The 23,783-nt window shown below is 47.1% G+C and overlaps 2 protein-coding genes across 5 annotated transcripts; one reads left to right on the forward strand and one right to left on the reverse strand.

Moving 5' to 3' along the window:
* Positions 1 to 69: 69 nt before the first annotated feature.
* LOC310691830 (protein tipD-like) lies at positions 70 to 9,498 on the reverse strand. Its single transcript, XM_083472020.1, has 11 exons — positions 9,480 to 9,498; positions 8,851 to 8,996; positions 6,694 to 6,778; positions 5,508 to 5,643; positions 4,858 to 5,047; positions 4,500 to 4,608; positions 2,789 to 2,820; positions 2,506 to 2,605; positions 2,344 to 2,409; positions 1,986 to 2,078; positions 70 to 1,055 (listed from the first exon to the last, which is right to left on the reverse strand). The coding sequence occupies exons 2-11, from the start codon at positions 8,976 to 8,978 to the stop codon at positions 933 to 935; spliced, it is 1,062 nt and encodes a 353-aa protein (XP_083328146.1). The 5' UTR covers positions 8,979 to 8,996; positions 9,480 to 9,498; the 3' UTR covers positions 70 to 932.
* A 63-nt stretch (positions 9,499 to 9,561) lies between these two features.
* LOC310691852 (calcium-binding protein 5) lies at positions 9,562 to 23,702 on the forward strand. Of its 4 annotated transcripts, none has more exons than XM_083472070.1 (8): positions 9,562 to 9,703; positions 12,577 to 12,687; positions 14,220 to 14,341; positions 16,038 to 16,068; positions 17,102 to 17,245; positions 19,115 to 19,224; positions 21,274 to 21,421; positions 23,287 to 23,702. In XM_083472070.1, the coding sequence occupies exons 3-8, from the start codon at positions 14,279 to 14,281 to the stop codon at positions 23,310 to 23,312; spliced, it is 522 nt and encodes a 173-aa protein (XP_083328196.1). In that variant the 5' UTR covers positions 9,562 to 9,703; positions 12,577 to 12,687; positions 14,220 to 14,278; the 3' UTR covers positions 23,313 to 23,702. The 4 variants fall into 4 exon arrangements, with proteins under 4 accessions (XP_083328196.1, XP_083328195.1, XP_083328197.1 ...); XM_083472071.1 differs by lacking the exon at positions 9,562 to 9,703 and adding an exon at positions 9,714 to 9,838; XM_083472072.1 differs by lacking the exons at positions 9,562 to 9,703; positions 12,577 to 12,687 and adding an exon at positions 9,766 to 9,838.
* The last annotated feature ends 81 nt before the right edge of the window (positions 23,703 to 23,783 follow it).

Raw genomic sequence — 23,783 nt, forward strand, 5'->3', positions numbered from 1 at the left:
ACCCCACTCCTGTATGGCCCAGATCCCATTCTTCTCCCAAAGAACCCAGGAGTCCTGGACACACACAGAGACCCAGCCATGATGGTTTAATTTGGCACCAAGGCAGTGTTTTAGGGTAGCCAAACTGGGATGTGGGGAAAAGAGAGAGAGAGAGAGAGAAAGAAATGTACTTTCATTTTTAACCCCTGAGCAGGGATGTCAAATCAATGCAGAAACACGAAGGGCTACCCATCTCTGCGTCTGTTGGGAAGGTGGTTATGGTCCCAAAGAGTGATTGGCTTCTTTTGTTAGGTTGTCATGATTCTTTACAATACAGGATTATGGGAAATGTTTTAAGCCCCAGAGAGTTCTGGGAACAAGCCCATGAACTGCATGACAGCAGCAGTCAACGAGACCACAGGCCCTCAGCAGCAGAGGATGATGGGATTAGTCACAGCTGCTGCAGAGGATGATGGGAAACTAACTGCAGTCTTGGGAAATGATGAGGTTGGTCATAATTCCCTAGGAGCAAAGAGTAGTTGCTAGTACATGCTCCATGGAAGACGAAACTGCTGACGTCATCATGGTGAGCTTGGCATTGGATCAAACCAGGAAGGCATCCATAGAAGCAACGCATGATGAGAAGGTTACAAGCATGGTGGGCGTTCATCACCAGCAGAAGATCATGATGAGAAGCTGCTGGTGCAAGCAGAGCATGCTGGGATGGCCACATCCAGTCTCCAGTGGCAGACCATGATTTTGTTTGTCCACAAGTGCAAAGAATTATCAGAGGATAACTATCAGAGGATAGCCGGGTGTGTCAGCATGTCCTTAAACAGCAGAGCATGATGGGAAGGTTTCAACAATCATTTGAAGCACAGCATGATGGGAAGGTGTTGGTGACATAATTCTGTAGTGAAAGTTTCAAGCTGAGCCATCTGAAAGGGGAGGGCTCAAGGTCTCTGTGGAGTCTGTGCAAGGTACAAATAATTGTTGGAAGTAGCAGCTAGGACCCCACGGGGGCTGACATGAGTACTGTAGACACCTCCAGGCAGGTCATTCAGTACCCCTGTGCTCTGGCAGCAAAGCAAGAGAAGACAACACATCAGAGAAGGCAGAAGGCTGTACTCCCCAGATTTCTTCCTCCTGCATCCCACCAACCCTTTCCATCTCCTTTCTAAAAACCAACTATCACTGAGTCATGCAACCTGAGAACATAGGAGCATCTAGACCAGCCTCCTGTTTCCAATAGAGGCCAGGCAAATGCTTACAACTTGCAGGTTCTCAAACTTGTATTCAGAAATGTACCCTCCATTGGTGAGTCTCAAAACACTGCCCCCTAAGTTAAGGTTACCATATTTTTTTCAATGAATCTGGGGACACTTTTCAACTTCAATGGATTTTGTATGGGGACTGATTTGTAAATCCGGGGACTGTCACCGGAAAGTCTGGTAACCTTACCCTCAGTAGACCACCTGAAAATGGCTGAAAACCTCAGTGGGACACTTATTTTTGCTTGCTTCAGTGCCAACATCACCAACATTATATTGATGATTATATTATTAAAAAACCACAGGCATTAAATCAGTGTCTTGTTGACCTGTTTGATTAATCCTGGTCAATCAAAAGGGCCTCAATTTTCATGTCAGAAAAAACAACAAGTGCAGGTCCAAATACAGATACTTTTGGTTGTTCCAGAAACTCTCAGCAAATCAGCTGGATGGAGCTTGCAGACCACCACTGGTCCACAGACTACAGTTTAAGAACTTCTGGACCATCTTTGATGGGGCTACACCATTTGACCATCTAACCCAGTACTGTCTTCTCTGATTAGCAACAGCTCTCCAAGATCTCAGGCATAGACCTTTCCCATCACCCACAATGCCAGTTTCCTTGATCTTGAGACGCCAGAGGGTAATGAACTTAGGGCTTCACCACACACTGCCTCTGCTCCCGCCCTGAGCCACAGCTGTTTCCCACAGGCGACCCCAGCTAAGCCACCATACCATGAGGATTCTCCTGTCAATGAGCCGACATAAGTTATTCCGGCTCCCACCAGCTACAATATGGTCAACACCGAGGAAGTGGCAGGTATAAATCTGGGGAAGGAGGAAGAAGAGAATCAGGCAGAAGGACAGAATGGAGAAAGGGGGACATTTTGAGTCCCACCATGCCATACTGCCAGGAAGGACTAGCATCTCACTAGCACCTCACTAGAAGATGGGAAAGGGGACCCTCTCAGGAATCTAGTACATTTTATGACCAGATCTCTTTGGGTGATGAGGAGCCAGGCCTGGAGAACACACAAGATGCTTAGCCCAAAGGAAGGGTTGGGAGGAATGGGGTCAAAAAAGGGTCTTCAACCTGCGAGTGGCCCCGGAAGTCTTCTGGGATGTCCATGATCTTGGAGCCAGTTTCAGCTTCCCAAATCTGGTTGAAGTAAAAAGTAGTATTTGTGTTAAACCCCCTTTTTTAAAAAGGGAAAAATATAGTCACCTCCGAAGCACCTCTTTCTCCAGTTCTCACCTGCAAGGTATTGTTCCTCCTCCAGGAGCCTGTCAGGATATGTGTCCCGGTTTTGTCTATCGAGACGGCATCACCACAGACGTGAGGCCCAGAGATGCGCCTGTGGCAAAGGTGGAGCAAGGGTGCAGAGGAGGAGGCGAGAGCAAGAAGAGAGGGGAAGAATCATTAAAGGCTGAGGAGATAAAAAAAAAAAGCAGGAAGGTGGGTGGGGAGGGCGAGAGAAGATTGAGGGTGAGAAGGGGAAGGGCAGTGGGGGAAGTAGGGGGTGGCTGCGCAGGCGTACCGTAAGGCATGTGATGACTGCATGCTCCAGAACTGAGGGGACAGAAGCCAGAGAACTGAGGTTAGGTGGGGTTCTCCCTCCAGCATCTGCCTGATAACATTTCCCTTTTGCCTAAGCTGACAGAGAAGCAGGGGTTGCTGGTGTCCGTTGATAGGGCAAAAGACAGGGAGTCCAACAGTAGGTGGCGCCAGAGCTAATGTCAGGCAGAGCCAACTATTGTTTGCTTTGCTCCATCCTCCTCTTCCTTGCTGAGCACGGAGACTGAGGAGGAGGCAGTTGACAGGCAGAGTCACCCAATGGGCTGGCTGTAAGCAGGAAGGCTGACAGGTGGGGCGCTGCCTAAAGGCAGAATTACCGTACTTTTCCATATATAAGACTATTTTTTTACAAAAATATATATGATTAAAATAGGGGGTCGTCTTATGCATGGATAGTGCATAGTGGGGACGTGGGATTGGTTGATGTCACGAGCTGGAGATTGTCAGCAGCGTGTTATTGGTGGCCTCGGCAAGGGGCGGTGTCGATTGGTTGTTGATTGTTTCTGCCGCTGAGGGGACAGATATTAGGAGGCTGTTGCACGAGTGTTAGCGTAGGTCAGGTGGGTGCGTGGTTTTCGGTAATCCTCCCCTAAAAAAAGCTCAACAACTCTGAGCTCTCCTCCCCCATTTTCTGTACAGTGGTACCACTGGTTAAGAACTTAATTCATTCCGGAGGTCCGTTCTTAACCTGAAACTGTTCTTAACCTGAAGCACCACTTTAGCTAATGGGGCCTCCTGCTGCCGCCACGCTGCCGCTGCATGATTTCTGTTCTCATCTTGAAGCAAAGTTCTTAACCCGAGGTACTATTTCTGGGTTAGAGGAGTCTGTAACCTGAAGCGTCTGTAACCCGAGGTACCACTGTATTTTTAGTCCCCCAAAATAGGGGGTGTCTTATACATGGGGGCGTGCTATGCACAGAAAAGTACAGGAGCTTGGTAAGAGAGTGTCCCATTTCCCCTAATGGACCAGTCTCCACTGCAAGGGAGGAAGGCCAGTGGCGTCTAAACTTCCTTCCTACAGCATGGCCAAGCCAAGATATTCTGCCACCGGAGGCAAAAGGACAACATGACGCCCCTTCCATGTACAGATATTGACTAGACTAGTGGTTGAATCACACCGGTAATGGGACAGCCAGCTAGCTTAGAGGGCACAGGGCAGACCAAATGACAAATACAGCTCTGTCCTCCAAACATTTTCCTTCCAACCCCGCAACACCTGCTGCCTGAGGTGGCCATCTCACACTGGCCTTCAAAGAACGCAGTGCTGGCCTTCAAAGAAAACAGTCAGGACTTGGGAGCCATTGATTTGCTGCAGAACTCCTGCACATTGCAAAGGATTCTGGGAGATGCTAACGTCCTGCTGGAATTTGGAGCTGTGCCCCCAACAAATTGAGAGTGTGCCCTAAAATATGGTGCCAGTTTCAGGATTTTTTTTGCCAGGGCTGGAGGTGGAGACTTGGGCCTCCCTAATCTGGAAGAGGTGTATGTGCAGAGAATGCAAGCAGATGCCTTTGAGCTTCCTGTGGCCTTAACAATTACTTGACCCAACCCCCTCTGGAGCTGGGCCTGAATACTCACATTGCACATTCCCCAGTAATTCAGCCCCACCAACACTCATTTTTGCCCCTCACCTCACCCAAGCCTTCTACTTCCCACATCACAGACCCCATCACCTGCACTGTGTCATCCCATCCTCCAGAGATAAATCGTTCATCGTTTTCCGGGAAGAAGGTCAGGGCATAGACCCGGGACGTGTGCCCATCCATCACAGTGGGGGAATAGCTGGAGGAAGAAAAGAGTTGCTGCTTAGGAAACCAAAAGCCAGCCAAAACACACACCCTACTAAATCCAGTGCACTGCATGTACTATTCCCCCTATTAGTACTGCCCAGTGTCCTACTACCAGCATAAAGGTAAAGGTAAAGGGATTCCTGACCATTAGGTCCAGTCGGGGATTCGAACCGCCGACCTTCTGATCGGCAAGTCCTAGGCTCTGTGGTTTAACCCACAGTGCCACCCGCGTCCAGCATACCTTGGGCTAAAAGTCTGGATTTTCGCCCAGGTCTGAGCATCATACATGTAAATCCCGGGTCCTGCTCCCCCTGTGATGAACTTGGAGCCAGAAGGGTTGAAAGAGGCGATCATTGTCTGGCGGTCCTCCATTATGGTTCTCACGCAGGTACGGGAGGGAACATGCCACAGTTTCACTTTCCCACCAGAATCTGTGACAAAGAGAGTGAGTGGCCAAAGGATTTATTACGACATGAAAGGTAGGCTTCTGAGACAAATATTTTCATGGGGCATAGGCAGGAACAACGGAATTCTGAACACATTTTTCTGACTTGAATCAGCTTGCAGAAATCCACATTCACCATTGAGGAAGCTGCCAGATTTTGGAGAAAACCTAGTTGGAAGTACTGTATGTGACAAGAGGGCTTAATAGTATTCCTTTTTACCGGAGCCCTCTCTTTTTTTTGACATCTGAAGTCAAATGTGGCTGTATTGGTTGTCTTTGGCAATTGTCTATGGATACACATCTTGAATTTGACACCACTCTGACAGTCACTGTCTGCCATCAGTTCAATAGCACATGTGTCATGCACCTGGTCCTGGGGGTCATTAAGGCTAAATTCCAGGGTTGCCTCCTCTCTGGTCAAAGGTCAAGGGAAAGGTGTTACTCACAGGTGGCAAGCAAGACATCCCCGTTGTGAGCAGGCCCACGAGGCATAAAGTGCAGGGAGGTGACAGGTAACCCAAGGGCTACAGTCTCGCTGTCAGCAAGAACTTGATGAAGTGACCCATCGTTGACAGAGAAAACCTTAATCAGAGGAGGGGAAAGAGGCTGTCAGGAACGCAAAGAGGTGGGCAGAACACAACACATGAACACACCATGCAAAAGATCATGTAAATCGAATCAATTTGCCTCCCCATTTCTATGTGTAAAGGTAAAGGGACCCCTGACCATTAGGTCCAGTCATGGACGACTCTGGGGTTGCGGCGCTCATCTCGCTTTATTGGCCGAGGGATCCGGCATACAGCTTCTGGGTCATGTGGCCAGCATAACTAAGCTGCTTCTGGCGAACCAGAGCAGCGCACGGAAACGCCGTTTACCTTCCCGCCAGAGCGGTACCTATTTATCTACTTGCACTTTGACGTGCTTTCAAACTGCTAGGTGGGCAGGAGCAGGGACCGAGCAATGGGAGCTCACCCCGTCGCGGGGATTCGAACCGCCGACCTTCTGATCGGCAAGTCTTAGGCTCTGTGGTTTAACCCACAGCGCCACCTGCGTCCCCATTCATCTCTATGTGTACCACACATTAAAAATAACTATTCTCATGGAACAAAAATCGGAGTCTTCAGAAGATGGCACTCCAAGATCTCTGCACAGCATGAGCTGCGAGATATCATTTGTGTAGAGCTCAGCCCAGAGTATGAACCCCAGGGAGTGGACTAGCACATCGGGGCTGGCTTCAGAACTGGGCATCTGCAAGGCCCCAAGACCAGCAGAGAGCACTCGGCTCTCCGCTTTGCAAAGATTATTAAGAAGATCAAATGTAGCCTAAGAGAATTCTCATTTTGCGTGTCCTGACTCTTCTAGATTGTGTTTGTGTGTGAGAGGGTGTCCAGTTTAGGGTGCCATGTCTGAAGGACCTCCAATCCTAGAACCAGCTCTGCATCCTTTAGTGAATGGGACAAAAGCCAGCCCAGTTTATAAGATGGACATCTTTATGGAGCACGGTCTTTTGCAGTGGAAACAGAATGCAGTGCAGCTCATAATATAGTTCAAGGTTGGTGAGCCAGCAGCTCAAGGGCCAAATCCAGCCATCGTCAATATTTTATCTGGACCGTAATAACCCATGAGACTGACCTTAATGGTACCAGTGCGTATTCCTGCTGCAACCCGTGTCCCTTCATTATTGAACTGGCAGCAAAGAAGCTGATCTCCACAATCTCTGTTGGGGAAGGGAATATATGCCCAGATTATTTGTATTTATTTATTTAGTCTATCTGTTAGTCATTTTTGCATTAGAATTTCTAGGCTGTCTTTTAAACAATAAACAAAAAAACTATAGGTCTTCATATAGGCCCATAGGCCAACCTGAATGCCCTCTGGAGATTTTGACCTACAACTCACATCAGTTGATAGGAATTGTAGTCTAAAATAATTAGAGGGCACCAGGATGGGGAAGGCTGCTATAGGCCTTTATCTTTCACCTATTGGCCTTCATGTATAACAAATGAAGTTATAAATAATGAAAGCATACGATCCACAATGAAACAAGATCAAATGACGCAGTCACTGTGCAGCCGAAAGCCGCCCCGTCAAATAAAACAGATGAAGGCGACTTGATCAAGGCAAAGGACTGACGAAGACATCAGGGTTTGACAGCTTATAAAAAGCCCACAGATTTTTTTATTTTTTAATACAATTATCCAAGGGAAGAAAGCTCCACAGGCTAGGCTGCATACACAGTATATTTAAAGCACACTTCACCCACCCACCCTCAGTATTTATGGGCAGTGTAATTTGCCGTCACAGAACTATAATTCCCTGCATGCTTAACAAACTACAGTCCTCATAATTCTTTGGATGGTGTGGGAGGAATGTGATTTATATAGGCTTTAAATGCACAGTGTGTGTGCCGCTCTAGATGCCACAGAAGAGAAGGCTGCCACATGTCACCATTAATCTTGCTTCTGATTGCGGTGGGAGATGGTGAAAGCAAAACCATCATCAGAGGCCAGCTGGGCTTCTGGAGACAGCCCACACCCCAGCAGAGGGCAACCTGACAAGAGCCCACTAGAGTGTTTCAGTGAGCAGGTGAACCAGGGATAGCCAATGCCATGTGTTCCAGATGTTGTGGGACTACAACTCCCATCATCCCCAGCTGTTGGCCGCTTTGCCTGGGACTGATAGGGAGTTGTAGGTCTATCACATCTGGAGGGCACCATGTTGGCATCTCCTGAGATGGACTCAGAGAGAGTGCCTTTCCCAAGAGGCCTCCAAAAACTGGAGTCAACACTAGAAGTGTGGGCAGGTTCATTTGGGGGGAGAAGGTAGTCATTAGAGATATCCCAGACCTCAGCCATGAAAGGCTGTACATGTAATCACCAGCATTTTGAAATATGCAGGTGGTCTGGGTGAATTTTGAGGGGACAGGGGTATGTAGCATCTAGGGAGGGAAAGGCCTGCCAATTTTGTAAGATAACCAATATATTTAAGTCTAATTAATGCACGAAGGGGTTAAAACCACGAAGCAAGCTGTCCTGCCAGGCTTAGCTCACCTTGGCTTGGGAAGGACTCTGTAATCAAGCCTTTGTTCCCCTCCAATCCACCTGATGAACTTGGTTTGTGAAGAGGCTAAGCTGGTTGCTCCAGCTTAGGCGAATAGCTCTAATAAGCTTCTCTTGAGTTCCTATACCAATAATTTAAGAACTTTCACTACTGTGACTAAGGCAGGTTTTACTGCCTGTGCAGCTGAATGCTGAATAGAAAAGCACATGAATCTGACCTTTAGAGAGTTTGTAAGTAAACAATCTTTAATTTATCAAACGTGTGGTCTTTTTTCTCTGCTGAGAGAAGAGGGAAGTTTTGGAACTTACAATGGCATATTTTAAAGGCCTATCTTTCTGTGCTTTACCTTGCTGCGTATTTTGTGATTTTAAATCTCTGCTGGGGTTCTCCTCGGGAAAATTCTTCAGCATTTTAGTGCAAATTTCTCTTAATAAACCGATTTTTTTCCTGCAGATTTGACTACTGTGCACATTTTTTGCAACCTGATTATCCTAACAGAATTCATTTCAATGTTGTTTTCACCAATAGACTCATTTTTACGCACACTTCAACCTAATGTATGCATTTTGGCAAACAGTATTTGCAAAATCAGGATAACTGAATTTCGAAGGCCATCTTTCAGTTTCCATATTATTTCAGAAAGTGCGGGTTTGATAGATTCTGCCTTCGATGCGAATTGAATTCCCCCTCCACCCCTAATTCACACCCATTGCCCCCCTAGTTACCTACATCGTATGGAGCAGCCGGAGATCCCCGGAGATGGAGGGGCTGCTTGTGAGGTTGTCTTGAGGGTTGGTGGTGGGATTAAGAACGCTTGGTCCTGCTATGGACATGCGGCCCCGGCGTGTAGGCTGCATTGCCCAGGGGGTGTGGGTCTTTAAGGGGAGGAAAGATACTCTGTTAGAGACACTTGGGAGGGGTTGTTTTGTTTTTGAGATTCCAGTCTTCTGGACCCCTTTCCAACATTCTGAGGAGGGAGCAAAGCTCAGTGCTTTGGTGTGCAGAAAGACCCCGGTTCAATCCCTGGCCTCGCCAGTTTTAAGAAGACTGGTTGCTGGCAACGGGAGAGGCCTTTGCCTGAGAATCTGGAGAGCCACTGCCAGTCCGAGTTGACAATGCTGGGCTACATGGACATATAGCCTGACAAAGTGCAAGGCAGCGTCCTCCCTCCTTAGCATTCCCTGCCACCCCTCTGTCATTCATCCTTTCCCCACATCTCTCCCACTGCCCGTCCGCCTTCTGCAGGCCCTCCATCCCCACCAGCCATTCTCCCGCTATGCAAATTACCCCCCGCCCCATCATCCTCATGCCCCAGGTTCCCAGCTGCCCCCCAACCCAGCTGCCCCTCATCCCGGCACCAGCCTCTCTCTTCCTCTCTCTCGGGTTCTGCAGCGGCTCCTAGCAACCAATGAGGGAGAAGGAAGAAGAACCCACCTGGTTGCCATGGCAGCCACGAGGGGAAGCCAAAGGTTCTCAAGGAGAGCAGGGCTCCCAACGTCCCACCATCCCGCTTTCTCCTCCCCTTGGGACAGCGATGGCCTGGCCCCTAGCCAGAACGAGGTGTTCTCAGGCGGTAGACCAGGTGTGGGAAGACAGAATGGTAGAATTGTGGAGTTGGAAGGGGCCACTGGGATCACCCAGCAGTGTTTGTGTCATGCTACCTACACGTCTTCCAAGCCAGCCTACACCCCACAAGTACAGCGCCACCGCCATTGAAGTAAGATTCAACCGACAATTCAGTTGGCTTTTGTCCATGGAGTGGGAAGGAGATGTGAACGGAGTCTGCCCAGGTCCCTAGATCTTCATCTGAGGCCTGTCTCCTGCTCAGAGGGAGATGGGTCAGTGTGTCTGGCTGTTAACCAGAAGGTTGGTGGTTAAGCCCACTCAGGGATGGCTGTGGGCAGGATTCCTGCACTGGGGTGAGGTGAGCTAAATGACTCGGGGTTCCTTCAAAGTCACCAGTTCTATGATTCTAGGTCCTTTTCAGTTGTGGCCCCTGTCTGTGGAACCCTCTCTCCAATGGGGTCTGCCTGGCGCCTTCACTGACCCATACACACACACACACACACACACACACACACACACACACAGTGGTTAAGTACTTAATTCGTTCTGGAGGTCCGTACTTAACCTGAAACTGTTCTTAACCTGAAGCACCACTTTAGCTAATGGGGCCTCCTGCTGCCGCCGCGCCGCCAGAGCACAATTTCTGTTCTCATCCTGAAACAAAGTTCTTAACCTGAAGCACTATTTCTGGGTTAGCGGAGTCTGTAACCTGAAGCGTATGTAACCCGAGGTACCTGTGTGTGTGTGTGTGTGTGTGTATGTGTGTGTGTGTGTATCACATATCATTTTCAACAGTGATTAAACATACTTTTACATCTTATTCAAATTTTTGACTTCCATCAATCCTGTCTGAAAATTTTCCAATCTAATCTCTAAGTATGCATTTCTTATCTTCCCTATTACATTTCAGACTCATAACCAATATCTCTATCCTTTTCTACTTTGTAACACTTCGTATATTTCTCCTTACAAAACTTCTTGTAGTCCTACTAGCGTAATTTGTTGATTACAGTTGCTCTTCAAATAATTCATATACCGTATTTTTCGCCCTATAGGACGCACTTTTCCCCCTCCAAAAATGAAGGGGAAATGTGTGTGCGTCCTATGGGGCAAATGCAGGCTTTCGTTGAAGCCTGGAGAGCGAGAAGCGTCGGTGCGCACCGACCCCTCTCTCTCTCTCCAGGCTTTAGGAAGCTATCCGCAAGCCTTGCGAGCCCGGCGGGAGTTGCCGCTGGGCTCGCAAGGCTTGCGGGCGGCAGCCTGCAGCGCGAAGCACGAGGCGCCCTCCAGAGGGCGCCCCGTGCTTTGCACGGGTGTCCGCAAGCCTTACGCGCCCAGCGGGAGTTCCCGCGGGCTCGCAAGGGTTGCGGGCAGCAGCCTGTTCTGGGGGCTGGGGTCGGGGGAAGCTTTATTATTATTATTCATTCCCCCCCCCCAAAAAAAACAAGGTGCGTCCTATGGGCTGGTGCACCCTATAGGACGAAAAATACGGTACTTCTTCCAATCTTCTGTAAATCTCTGGTCCCACAGGTTTCGAATCCTTCCTGTCATTTTGTCCAATTCTGCATAGTCCATTAATTTCGTCTGCCATTCTTCTTTCGTCGGAATTTCTTCTTGTTTCCATTTCTGGGCTAACAATACTCTTGCCGCACTCACTGACTCCTTTTTCGGCCAGGTAAATACTCACCTTCCTCCACAAGCCTTTGATGGACTGAGTTGATTTTGTTCTACTGTGGATGTTATGATATGTTTACACAACCCAAGTTGCTCAGAGGTCAGGTCTATCAATATATCATCTCTGCTAAGTGACTAGATTGACCAGAAATATTAGCTAGTTATGGTGCTCCCCCCCAAAAAAAAATGTTTAGGGGTACTCTCATTTTGACTCAAGAAAATCACCATTTTATAGTTCAAATCAGGAAAAATAAATACAGTAAATGGACAAAAGAAGAAGAAGAAGAGTTTGGATTTGATATCCCGCCTTTCACTCCCTTTAAGGAGCCTCAAAGCGGCTAACATTCTCTTTTCCCTTCCTCCCCCACAACAAACACTCTGTGAGATGAGTGGGGCTGAGAGACTTCAGAGAAGTGTGACTGGCCCAAGGTCACCCAGCAGCTGCATGTGGAGGAGCGGAGACGCGAACCCGGTTCCCCAGATCACGAATCGACCACTCTTAACCACTACACCACAAAGTACAAAGGTTCATAAAATGTTTAGGGGCATGCATACCCCTGCGTCCAGGGCCGTAGCTAGGGGGTGGTGAGGTGGGTCCCCGCCAGGGGTGAAGGCAATGGCCTCCCCCCACATAATCAGCTAAAAATATGTCAATAAATATAAATATTGATTATTGCCTCATAAGAAATGGTTTTTAAATAGAGGGTGAATTGACTGGGGGGAGGGGTGGATGAGAGGCAGAAAGAAAAGCTAATTTGTCTGTGGCTAGGGGGCGAATCTGGACGGTTCTGCCGGGGTGCAAGATTACCTAGCTATGGCTCTGCCTGCGTCTCCCCAGGGGGAAAAAAAGCACTGGCTAGTTATATACTTACACTTATTATTTTACTTACTTGGGGTATTAAATTTGCCTCTGCTCTCTACCCACACGCTGCCCTGCAAAAGTTCCTTTCTTTGTATGGGAGACTGCAAAATGTCTCTTCTAAATATTATGGCTGCCATCCAGTTAGCCAGCACCTGCCTAAAACAACAATAAATATATATATATATTTAACAGTTGAACAATTAATTTATGAAGAACTGGGGCAGCTCTTTTGCCCGTCCAAAGTTCTTAGTGCAAGTCAATTAATTTAAGAAAATTGCAGGCCTAATTTATTTATTAATTAATGCATCAATTAGAACAGATGGGGGTAATTTGACTCGTATTTCATGCACTAGACAACAGACCGAATTGTGTGGCACACCTGATACCTGACTGGATGCCTCTGCTGCTGCTGCTGCTGCTGCTGCTGCTGTTTAATGAATGCCAGAGTCTGCCGTAGATGAACGGTAACTCTTTTACTGTCCGAAAGTGACTATACAACATGCCTAACAATCGCACTAATGCAGTCCCTGCATTGATTCAGTCCCTAGTTCTAGTTTCATTTTCCATGCTGTTCCTTACAAGGCATTGCCTGTCTGGTGAGCATTATATCTCAGCACAACTCCCACTTGTAGAAATAAACTAAAACAAACAAACAAACAAACAAACAAACAAACACACACACACACACACATCAAAACAAGAAGCTCTTTACATTTTAAAAAGACAAATGCTCTTTATTTTCCTATCCACACGCACCAATGCTCTTCATCCACCACATTCCATACCTCCATAAAGATACTTTATCCACATCCACACCCACACACCCACACACACATATTGGGTTCACAACCTTTTTTCCCCTGGTAGAGACAGCTGCTGCGTCTTAACCCAGGTACACTACAGGTGAACCTGATCCCGTCTCCCCATCCCAGTGTCAGGCAGAACCTGTGCGAAAAGATATCCAAGGAAGTGGGTTGGGAAAGGGGTGGGGGGGTCCCCCTGAACCCACCCGAAGCAGTCTAGCTCTAACTGTATAAAATAACATGGCTGCCCTAAAGAACCCGCTGCACTATAATTACACAGAAATCTAGTCTCTCTCTCTCTCTCTCTCTCTCTCTCTCTCTCTCTCTCTCTCTCTCTGTGTGTGTGTGTGTGTGTGTGTAATACCTTTAAGGCACATCACCCCTCCCCATGGAATCCAGGAACTGTAGTTGTTTAAAGGTGCTGAGAATTGTTGCTCTGTGGGGTGTAAACTACTGCCCCCAGGATTCTTGGGGGGGGGGAGCAATGTGCTTCAAAGCATGGCATGCTGGCAGCCTAACTCATTGGCCCTTGGGGTGCCTCCAGACTCTCAGTTTTCTGTGGGAGGGATCCAAGCGCTTACAGTACTGGGAAATTTAGGTTTGTGCAACTGAAGTGGATTAAAGCGCTCTGGTACCTTAGAGCAACAAATCCACTTTTGCAGTTAGGAAAGTGACAGGAAAATGAATGGCAAAGTCTAATATGAATGGCTGATTAATAGGAAGACATATAAACACACTGTGAGCAAATCAGGGTGAATGTAAGATGAACTCTCGTTGCCATATAGCCACCCAGCAAGCAAATCAGAACAAATAAACAAATAAATCGACCATCAGGAGGAGTCTCAAGTGTCCCAGAACGTCCCAGCAAGAGTTCTGGATCAAATCTGCCACTAAATCCCACTCCCTCTTTCCCAGACAGCCGCAGCAGAACCCTGCACCCCATCCCATTACTCGCTGGACCCTTCTGGCTCCTCTGCCCAGCCTGAGGAGTCCTGGCTGCCAGCTCTTACCATGCGGCAGATGTTAATCTGGGGAGGGGAGGAGGGATTTATTTTGCAGATACCACAGCTAGGAGGAGAACAAAAAGGCCTGGACAGCGGGGGTGAGGATCAGAAGTGAGGGGGGAGAGATAATCCCCTTTCCCCTCTATAAAACATCCGCATCCATAAGAGCCATCTCTTCTTCTGCTGAAGGGGACAAAGCGTCAGAAGGACCGTACGGAGGGTGACCAGGACACGCAGCACTCAGCGCCATGCAGAACACCCTGGGACCAGCCTGCATCTTCCTGCGCAAGGGGATTGCTGAGAAACAGGGGGTATGGCCATTGCGGGGGGGGGGGGGACTGGGCAAGAGGGTGCAGCAGCCCAGGTGGGCAGGGCAAACGGTCTGGAACGGTCAGCCAAAGCAAGGGCTGAGTTTCCATTTTCCTCTGCAAGGGAAATTAACCAAAAGTGGGGCCCGGTGGGATGAGGAGCCCCAAGGATTCCAGACTCAGCTCCATGAAGGCAGCTTGCAGTTTATGGTGTTCTGGAGGACCCAGGTCCCGGGAGGAGAAGTCTAGTGCGTTGGAGAAGCAAGAGGGAGATGGAATTCTATGGGCTCGATTTAACTTCTAGAATGTTGGTTTGAAAGAGGCAACGCGTCTTGCATGCTGCCATCTCTCGTTCCCCTTTTGCCTCTGGCAGGCAGGGTTTTCTTATTTTTTCCCTTTTTATTAGATGGTTTCCAAAACATGCCCCAACTTTTCGGTCAAAATGACATGATGGGAAATGTAAATATATGCGTGTCCTGTGGGAGTACCCTTCTCACAACCTATTCTCTGTCACCACCACAGCCAAATAGATAACCTGGCTGGGTCTCTGAATGCTGGGAAAGTATGCCAGAGAAAGGCAGTCGGGGGCTAAGCTGGCCTCAGGGGCATTGGGTAGGAACTAAAACACTCGGTGCACAGGGCCACGGGGGCACAAATTAACTGCCGGGCAAATTAAAATGGTTGGGGGTGTCTGAGGCTGTCGCTGGCACTGTCGGGTGCAGCACACCCAGTCATCTTGTGAGCAAACTTTTGTTTTTAAAAGGTTATAATAGGGAAGGCGCAGGAGACTGGGGGCGGGGAGTCTAAGGCAAAATAACTGGGATTGGGTCCTGTGAACCATCTCTTAATTCCCTCCCCCTTAGTATGAATTATCTGTCCTGTCCTACCCCAGGCTCAGTAGTGGAACAGATTATGATATCTTGCTGCAGCCCTAACATGCATTTAAAGCGTACCTTCCCCCAAACCTGAGAACTGTAGTTTACCTCTGACAGAGCCCAGTACCCTTAATAAACAACAGCTCTCGGGATTCCTTACGGGGAGGGAAATGTACTTTAACTATATGGTGTGTACGCATCCCTAGTGATCCTCAAGGCACTCAGCTGCTGCCAGCTCATGGACTCACCCTCGGTTGTACTTGCTTGAAGTTTCGGGGATGGGTCTCTGTGAATCAGAAAGCACAGTGAGATGGTCTCAGCCTTTCTCTCTCTCTCTCTCCCCAAACATCTGCAGCTACATGGTTGCTCCTCCATGGGCTCTGCACCTCCTGGGTTTTGTCACTGAGTTTTAGGATTGTGTAGGGTTTCTCTCTCCCGCCGCCCCACTTCTCCGTTCCTCCATCTCACTGTGATCACTGGCTCTGTCATTCTGGGCAGTGTTCCAGTTCATTGCTGGATCCACTTTGTCCTTCTGTGTGCCTGTAAATATTGAGCTGTCAACTCAACGGGAGCATTGCTGTGGTTTTGACAGCGCGATGCAATTATTTCGATTGGCCTTAGGGAAGAGGAGCCTTTGTTTGGGCGTCGGGAAGGGTTGGGTGGAGAGATCGGTTGGGCATTAGGGCTTTGGGGGTCTTGTTTTCTACAGCTCAGGAGGAAGGAGTAGTTTCTTGTGAGGTTGAGGACTGTGAACCAAGACTTCTTCATTTCCTCCCTTCCTATGTGCCTGTATCACTATGAATGACTTTACATCTGCCTTACAGGAGCGGGAACTGGGAGCAGATGAAATCGAAGGTAAGTAGGATGGGCATTTGTGATACTTTTGAGCAGCAGCTTTGGGGGTTTTTTTTAAATTGTTCTGGGAAATTCTGAGTTGCTTTGGAAGATTATGAGGGATTCTTTGATGGGAAGATCAGTAACGTTTGAGCTTCCCATAAAAAGAGTTTCCCAACCATGACTGACCTTCCTCTGGTGTTTAATATAAACATGGATGAGGGAGAAATTCAATCCAGTTTGCATTTAAAGGCAAACCTACATAATTTGCACTTTCCGCAACAACAAGCAAACCGAAACACAGCCTTCCTTTATAAGTCACACGTCTCTGAATTTTGCAGTGTAGTTCCCCAGCTAAATAATGTTTACAAAAATATTTTGGGGAAAGTATGCATAAAAATGTATATATTGGTGGAAATGCCATATATCATGGGAAATCGCTTTGCAGAAATGTCTATGTTGACCCACATTTCATTAAAACTGTGTATATCACGTGAAATTCACACTTGAAATTACTTGAATTTCACACTAAAATGCTGGTGAATTTTCTCGAGGACCTTTTAAAAGCACAAAATGGCAAACTGATAAGAAAAGGTGGAGAACTGTTTGGAAAAATAAAAAACTGGGGGAAAGTGAAATGGACAGATGCGCCCATCCCTAGCCATAGGGGATATTGATTGCACACCCAGTTCATGAGGAATGATGGTGAGGCCTTAAGAAAGGGATGAGGAACTTGTGGCCCTCCATCTTATTACTGGAAAACAGCTCTCATCAGCCCCAGCCAGCATGACTAATGGTCAGGGACGATGGGAGCTGTAGTCCAGCAATATGTAGAGGGCCACGGCTTCTATACCCTTGCCTTAAAACATACCCAGAATCTTCTAGAACATGTTGGAACTCCACAGCAGGTGCTAGAGGGTCCTTCAGCAGGCCTTCCAGAGGAAGTGTTCCCTGAGGTAAAAACCTGGAAAACCAATGACACAGAGGTTTTCTTTACTCGGTTATTATTGCTACCCTTGCTGCTACTCTTGCTGCTCCTGTTTTGCAAAAACAGAGCTCCGTGAGGCCTTCGATGAGTTTGACAAGGACAAGGATGGCTATATCAGCTGCAAAGATTTGGGCAACCTCATGAGGACAATGGGGTACATGCCGACTGAGATGGAGCTTATCGAACTGTCGCAGCAGATCAACATGAATCGTAAGTGCCTGGTCTCCGAGGACTGGGTTGAATATTTCAATAAAGAATGGTGCTGGACTGAAGATACAAGGCAGCCTTCCTCAGCTAGCAGCCCTCCAAAATCTTGGACTACAACTCCCATAATCTCTTACCATGAACAATACTAAGCAAGGGCTGCTGGGAATTGTATCCCAAAGCGTACTGAAGACCTCAGGTACAAGGCAGCCTTCCTCAGCTAGCAGCCCTCCAAAATCTTGGACTACAACTCCCATAATCTCTTACCATGAACAATACTAAGCAAGGGCTGCTGGGAATTGTATCCCAAAGCATATTGAAGACCTCAGGTTGAGGAAGGCTGACGATGGGAAGGAGTCCTGGTATAACTACCTGGGTCTCCAATGGGTGTTGGCTCTAACATAAAGGATGGCCACTGTCAGCTTGCCTGGGATTCAACCAGCCCTTGACTTCTCTGCCATTTCAGAGGGAAAAGAGGTTTGTGTGGAGCCGGTGGTAGGCAGCAGTGTGGCAGCTTCCTGTGTGATGCAGTGGCTGGACTTCAGGCTCATCCACGATTCTGCTTGTCCCGTGCCTAGAAAGCACAGGCCCAACCACAGTAACTAGATATTATTCATAGCTAGAATGATTCTTGAGTATATACCATATTTTTCGCTCCATAAGATGCACCAGACCATAAGACGCACCTAGTTTTTAGAGGAGGAAAACAAGAAAAAAAATATTCCGAATCAAATGTTGTTGAAGAGGCTTTGCGCGGCTATCCCTGAAGCCAGAACAGCAAGAATGATTGCTGCGCAGCAGTCCCTCTTGTTGTTCTGGCTTCTGTGATAGCTGTGCAGCCTGCATTTGCTCAATAAGACGCACACACATTTCCCCTTGCTTTTTAGGAGGGAAAAGTGCATCTTATAGAGCGAAAAATACAGTATGTTAAATACTCTGAATAATGGTTATATACACAATTGGCAGACAGGGAACTGAAAATATCTCTCTTTTATCTTTCTCTTCTTTCTTGTCCCCCCCCCCCTTATTTTTTCTTTCTTTTTGATTGGGTTTCTTGTGTGATGTTTGATTTCTGGTGGCTCTCCAGTAGCATTAGCTAGATGTATGTCTTAATTAATATTAATTAATACATATATATAATACATATAATAAATGAAGATACATACAAGGAGCTGGCCTGTATGAGAGGCAGGTCAAAGTGGCTTTTCTCAGGGTAAGAGAGGATTCAACTCTCCATATGTGTGAAGCTTAAGGTAAAATGTTGAGTGAGGGTTATATTTATAATTTTGTGTTTTATGAGGATCATATGATGATTCTATGAGGATTATTATTAATGTATCTTACTTTCTTTTTCTCTTTAGTTCCCTCCCCCCCATTTGAGATATCTATCATCTATCTATCTATCATCTATCTATCTATATCTATCATCTATCTATCTATCTATCTATCTATCTATCTATCTATCTATCTATCTATCATCTATCTATCATCTATCATCTATCATCTATCATCTATCATCTATCATCTATCATCTATCATCTATCATCTATCATCTATCTATCTATCTATCTATCTATCTATCATCTATCTAATCTCTTTAGTTTAGTTTGAATTTTTTGGTATATTAGGTTGTAAAGCACATGACTTCCCCCAAAGAATTCTGGGAACAGTAGTCCACTCCTCACAGAGCTACAATCCCCAGCACCCTTAGCAAACTACATTCCCAGGATTCTTAGGGGGAAACCATCCGCTTTAAACGTATGCTGTATATGCAGCCCCAAACCGGCTGCTGATCAGGGATATGTAAGGAAACTTGAAGGGAAAACCAAGATATCTGAGTTTTCTAAGAAATTAACCTGACTGTGGTCACTGCAGTTGGAGGGCGCGTGGATTTCGAGGACTTTGTGGAGATGATGACCCCAAAGCTGCTGGCAGAGACGGCGGGCATGATTGGACTTCAGGAAATGAGGGATGCCTTCAAGGAGGTAAGATGGGCTGGGATTGGACAGGACTTTGGAGTTCTTTCTCTCAGCCTTGTTTCTTGTTCTCAGGGGTGGGGCAGAAATCTGATTCCGTTCTCATTCAAAGGCAAATCTAACAAATCTACCGCACTTTCCGCAGCAATGCACAAACAGCCATCCCTTCAGAACCCGCACTTCCCCAAATTAGTGTTAAAAATGCATTTGTTAGTGGAAATGAAATATGAAAGTGCATTCTGTTTGGGAAAATGGATTTGCAAAAATGTGTATGTTGGGCAAAATTACATTGGTAAATGTGCACATTAGAAGAAATTCATACTAAAATGCTGGTGAATTTTCACGACGACTTAATTCCCAACTCCACAATCTGATACGGAAATGTGGAGAAGTGGTTAAGACTAGAAAAACAGATTCACTTATCCCAGCTTGTCATAAGTCCCCTTTCCCTCCCAGAAAATTGAACACCACTCATCCCCCAACTTCTCATTACCCAACTAGACAACATTGATCCCCACCCACCCAAAAAGCTGGGGATGGGACGTAGCACTCCCCATGACTATCCCTTCTCTGCCAACCTTGCTAGTTCCATAAAAAAATAAGAGAAGAAAGAGGAAGAAACTTCCTGGATCAGACCAAAGGTCTAGACAATCTCTCTTACTTCACAGAAGTCCTCTGCTGGAAGCACTGTGAGGGGAACAGTGCTCTATTTAAAGGGTTCCTATATTTGAAGGACTGTCTGGTCCACGTCTGATTTAAGGGAGAGAAAGACCCTTTAATTTGCTCATCAACAGTTGGCATCTGGAAGCAGATAAGACAGGCACACAAGTTACCTGGTCACATACATCATGAGGTGTACTGTATTTGTATTTAAATAATTATTATTTATCAGTTTGCTTTTATACATATGTTACCACACCAGAATTTTACTCACAGCTGTGTCCGCTTTTTTTGGTGGTCCATAAGTGGCCATTCTCATCTAATTCAGCATTCTACTTACTATAGTGACCCACCGGATGACCACAGGCAGGGCAGGAAGGCAAAAGCCTACACTGCTGCTCCTCATCTTGTGGTTTTCAGAGGTATACTGCATCTGGACTTGGAGGTTCTACTTTTTTTTCAGTTCTCATGAGAATCCATCAACCTTTTGGTGCAAATCCTTTTGGTACACTTCCCTTTTTTTTTTTTTTTTTTGGACAGCACTAATATTTCACTAATATTTATATTTCCTTAATGCATTTTTCCTCCATTATTTTTCACTGACATGTGCTTCTCTATGCACACTTTAAGGGACGCGGGTGGCACTGTGGGTGAAACCACAGAGTCTAGGACTTGCTGATCAGAAGGTTGGTGGTTCGAACTCCCGTTGCTGGGTCCCTGCTCCTGCCAACCTAGCAGTTTTAAAGCACGTCAAAGTGCAAGTAGATAAATAGGTACCGCTCTGGCGGGAAGGTAAACGGCGTTTCCATGTGCTGCTCTGGTTCGCCAGAAGCGGCTTAGTCATGCTGGCCACATGACCCGGAAGCTGTACGCCGGCTCCCTTGGCCAATAAAGCGAGTTGACCACCTCAACCCCAGAGTCAGTCACGACTGGACCTAATGGTCAGGGGTCCCTTTACCTTTACCTATGCGCACTTTACCCTCGTATGTGCATTTTGGCACAATTTCTTGGCTGGAGCGCGGCATTGCAAAATTTGGGGAAAAGCGACTTTTGTAAAGGATGGTTGCGTTTTGGTTTCCTTATTTTTTTGGCATGCGTGTATGACACCAGTTCACCTTTTAAACGCAAACTGAATTGGATTTCTCTCCTATCATTAATCCTGACGAAAAGACATTGATATATCCTATTTCCGTTAGCTTTAAAATGGGATCAGGTTAACTGGCCACCACTGCATCTTGTGGCAATGAGTTCCATATGCTAACGAACCACTGCACAAAGAGGTACTTCCTCTCTTCTGTCCTGCATCTTGTGCCATTAAACTTCACCCTCTTGCTCCTGTTCAGATTAAGTATGCTGACTCTCACCGCAACTAACTACCATGCCTCTCCCCATTTCCAGTTTGACACCAACGGGGATGGCGAGATCACTCTGGATGAGTTGTACCAGGCCATGCAGAGGCTGATGGGCGAGCGGCTGACGTCCCGGGAGATTGCTGATGTGGTGAAGGAAGCCGACGTCAATGGAGACGGGACGGTGGATTTTGAGGGTGAGATGCAATCGGGGAATATAGGATTGATGGAAAGAGATTATAGGCTTATCGGGATACAAGGTGAGAGGTTAAAAGCTTTAAAGGTCTGGGGAGATGGGATTTAGGAGCACAGGCTGAAAAGATATAGGCTTAAATGGGCTTGGATAATAGGGTTAGAGAGTTATTGGATTGCTCCAATTGCATGGAGGTGGTAGCACACAGCCCACCTGTCAAAATGGGCTGCTGGTGGTGGGGAAACAAGGAGCTGGAAACACCCAGCCTCCCTGCTCCACCTGCCCTGTTTTTGGATTGCAACCCCATTGGCAGGGTGGTTGTGGTACTAATTTAATTTAATGAGCAGGCACTAGATAACAGAGTGTGGGAGTTGTCCCAACACACCAGGCAAGACTTAATGACCCTGAATGCTATGTTCTACCTCCACTGTCGGAGGCAGTAATGCTTCTGGAGGGACGCAGGTGGCGCTGTGGTCTAAACCACTGATCCTCTTGGGAGCTTGCTAATCAGAAGGTTGGTGGTTCGAATCCCCACAATGGGGTCAGCTCCCATCGCTCTGTCCCAGCTCCTGCCAACCTAGCAGTTCGAAAGCACATAAGTGCAAGTAGATAATTAGGTACCACTGCGGTAGGAAGGTAAACGGTGTTTTCATGCGCTCTGGTTTCCGTCATGGTGTTCTGTTGTACCAGAAGTGGTTTAGTCATGCTAGCCACATGACCCAGAAAGCTGTCTGTGGACCAATGCCGGCTCCCTCAGCCTGAAAGTGAGATGAGTGCCGCAACCCTATAGTCGACTTTGACTGGACTTAACCGTTGAGGGGTCCTTTTACCTTTACCTTTAATGCTTCTGGATTCCATTCTTGGAGAGTGCTGTTGAGCTCAGGTTCTGTTTGTGGCCTTCCCCTAGGTTGACCCCTGAGAATAGGATGCTGGACTAAGCGAACCACTGGCTTGATCCAGCGGCCTCCTCCTTACAACTTAGGTAACGGGACCTAGGTCATTTCAGAATACAGATTCTGGGGATATTTCAGGCTACTATGACAGCACAACCAACTTCCAGCACAAGTAACCTAAATGACGCAGGTGAAGCAGCAAATGTAAAAGCAGAATTTCCCCAGGGGACAGAACTGACTTATCTTGTTGCACAGTTTGGATTGCACTGGTAACTCATTTGTTTAAGACTGCTCACTGCCAGCCAAAAAGGGCACAATAACCAGCCTTTAGCAAGCATAGGAGCATGTCTTATACCAAAGCCATACTATTTGTCCATCCAGGCCAATATTGCCTACCCCAGCAGGCAAACACTCTGTAGGGTCTCAGGCCAGGGCTGCCCCCGTCTTGTGCTCCCTCATCCTTCTTCATTTCATTTATTTAACAAAATTTGCGTACACCTCCATGTTAATGGAACATCTAAGCCGTTTACAAAATGCAGCAACATTTTGTAGAATTGTAGAGCTGGAAGGGACCCCCATGTCATCTAGTCCAATGATTTGAATTATTGATAGAAGGTAGTTAAAAACAGATATTTTAAGAACTTCAAAAGATAGTTAAATTCAGCGCTAGACAAAACAGAGCATTAAACAAATAATGATACACCCAAAACAGTTGAATTAACACAAAAGACCTGAACTTGGCCCAGTAGCAAATTGGCAACCAGGGCATCATTATTTTACATGTGAATTACACGTTTATCTCCAAGGAGCAGGTGGTGGCATTCACAGCCATTTATCTCCCTTTGGATAAGCACAACAGCCCTGTGAGGTAGGTCAGGACGAGGGAGCACTCAGCAGTCTTCGTAGATTTGAAGCCAGGTCTCTCGGGTCTTGCTCCCCAGCCGCACTGATGTGCTTCTTCACGTTTGCCTTACAGAGTTTGTGAGGATGATGTCACGCTGATGGAGTCGCCCTCCCCTCTCTGGTTCCAACGAATATGTGAATGTATGGAGTTCAACATCAAATCCCAGTGTGAACTGGGAGGGGAGGTCAAACCTCCGTTTGCACAAGAGACTGAGCAGGGCAAGGGGTGGGTTGGCAGGGGGGCGTTCTTGGATCGTCTCCCTAAGAGGAGGGCGAGCATCTCACTTGGCAAAGTCCAATCCCTGCAGGAATCCCTTATTACCGGGCAGCTGCATTCGTCAAATCTATCCCACAACTGGTCCAACCAGCTCGGTTGATCCCTCTCAAACAAACCCCGGAAGATCGCTTCCCAGCGCAACGCCCTGCCTTACCTCTCCCTCCCCTCCAGCAATCATGTACAATAAAGACTTCCTTGTATAGGATCGCTCAGGATCCGCGTGGGGGTGGCTTTTTTTGTGGCACATTGACTGGAGCCGCCCGCTGCTGCCGGCATCCGCAGAGGTCGGAATA

This window comes from Podarcis liolepis, assembly GCF_965112155.1.
Source record: "Podarcis liolepis genome assembly, chromosome: 13".
In the NCBI taxonomy this organism is placed as follows: domain Eukaryota; kingdom Metazoa; phylum Chordata; class Lepidosauria; order Squamata; family Lacertidae; genus Podarcis; species Podarcis liolepis.

What these genes read in the sequence shown, in the direction of transcription:
- LOC310691830 (XM_083472020.1), bottom strand. Translation starts at nt 8,978, where the DNA reads ATGCAGCCTACACGCCGGGGCCGCATGTCCATAGCAGGACCAAGCGTT. An exon ending in ATCCAGACTTTTAGCCCAAG is followed by an intron (nt 4,609 to 4,857) that starts GTATGCTGGACG and finishes TTCTTCCTCCAG; the next exon opens with CTATTCCCCCACTGTGATGG. An exon ending in GATGGGATGACACAGTGCAG is followed by an intron (nt 2,821 to 4,499) that starts GTGATGGGGTCT and finishes CTGTCCCCTCAG; the next exon opens with TTCTGGAGCATGCAGTCATC.
- LOC310691852 (XM_083472069.1), top strand. Translation starts at nt 9,656, where the DNA reads ATGGCCTGGCCCCTAGCCAGAACGAGGTGTTCTCAGGCGGTAGACCAG. An exon ending in ACAGCGCCACCGCCATTGAA is followed by an intron (nt 9,839 to 16,037) that starts GTAAGATTCAAC and finishes TCTGCCTTACAG; the next exon opens with GAGCGGGAACTGGGAGCAGA. An exon ending in CGGGACGGTGGATTTTGAGG is followed by an intron (nt 21,422 to 23,286) that starts GTGAGATGCAAT and finishes TTTGCCTTACAG; the next exon opens with AGTTTGTGAGGATGATGTCA.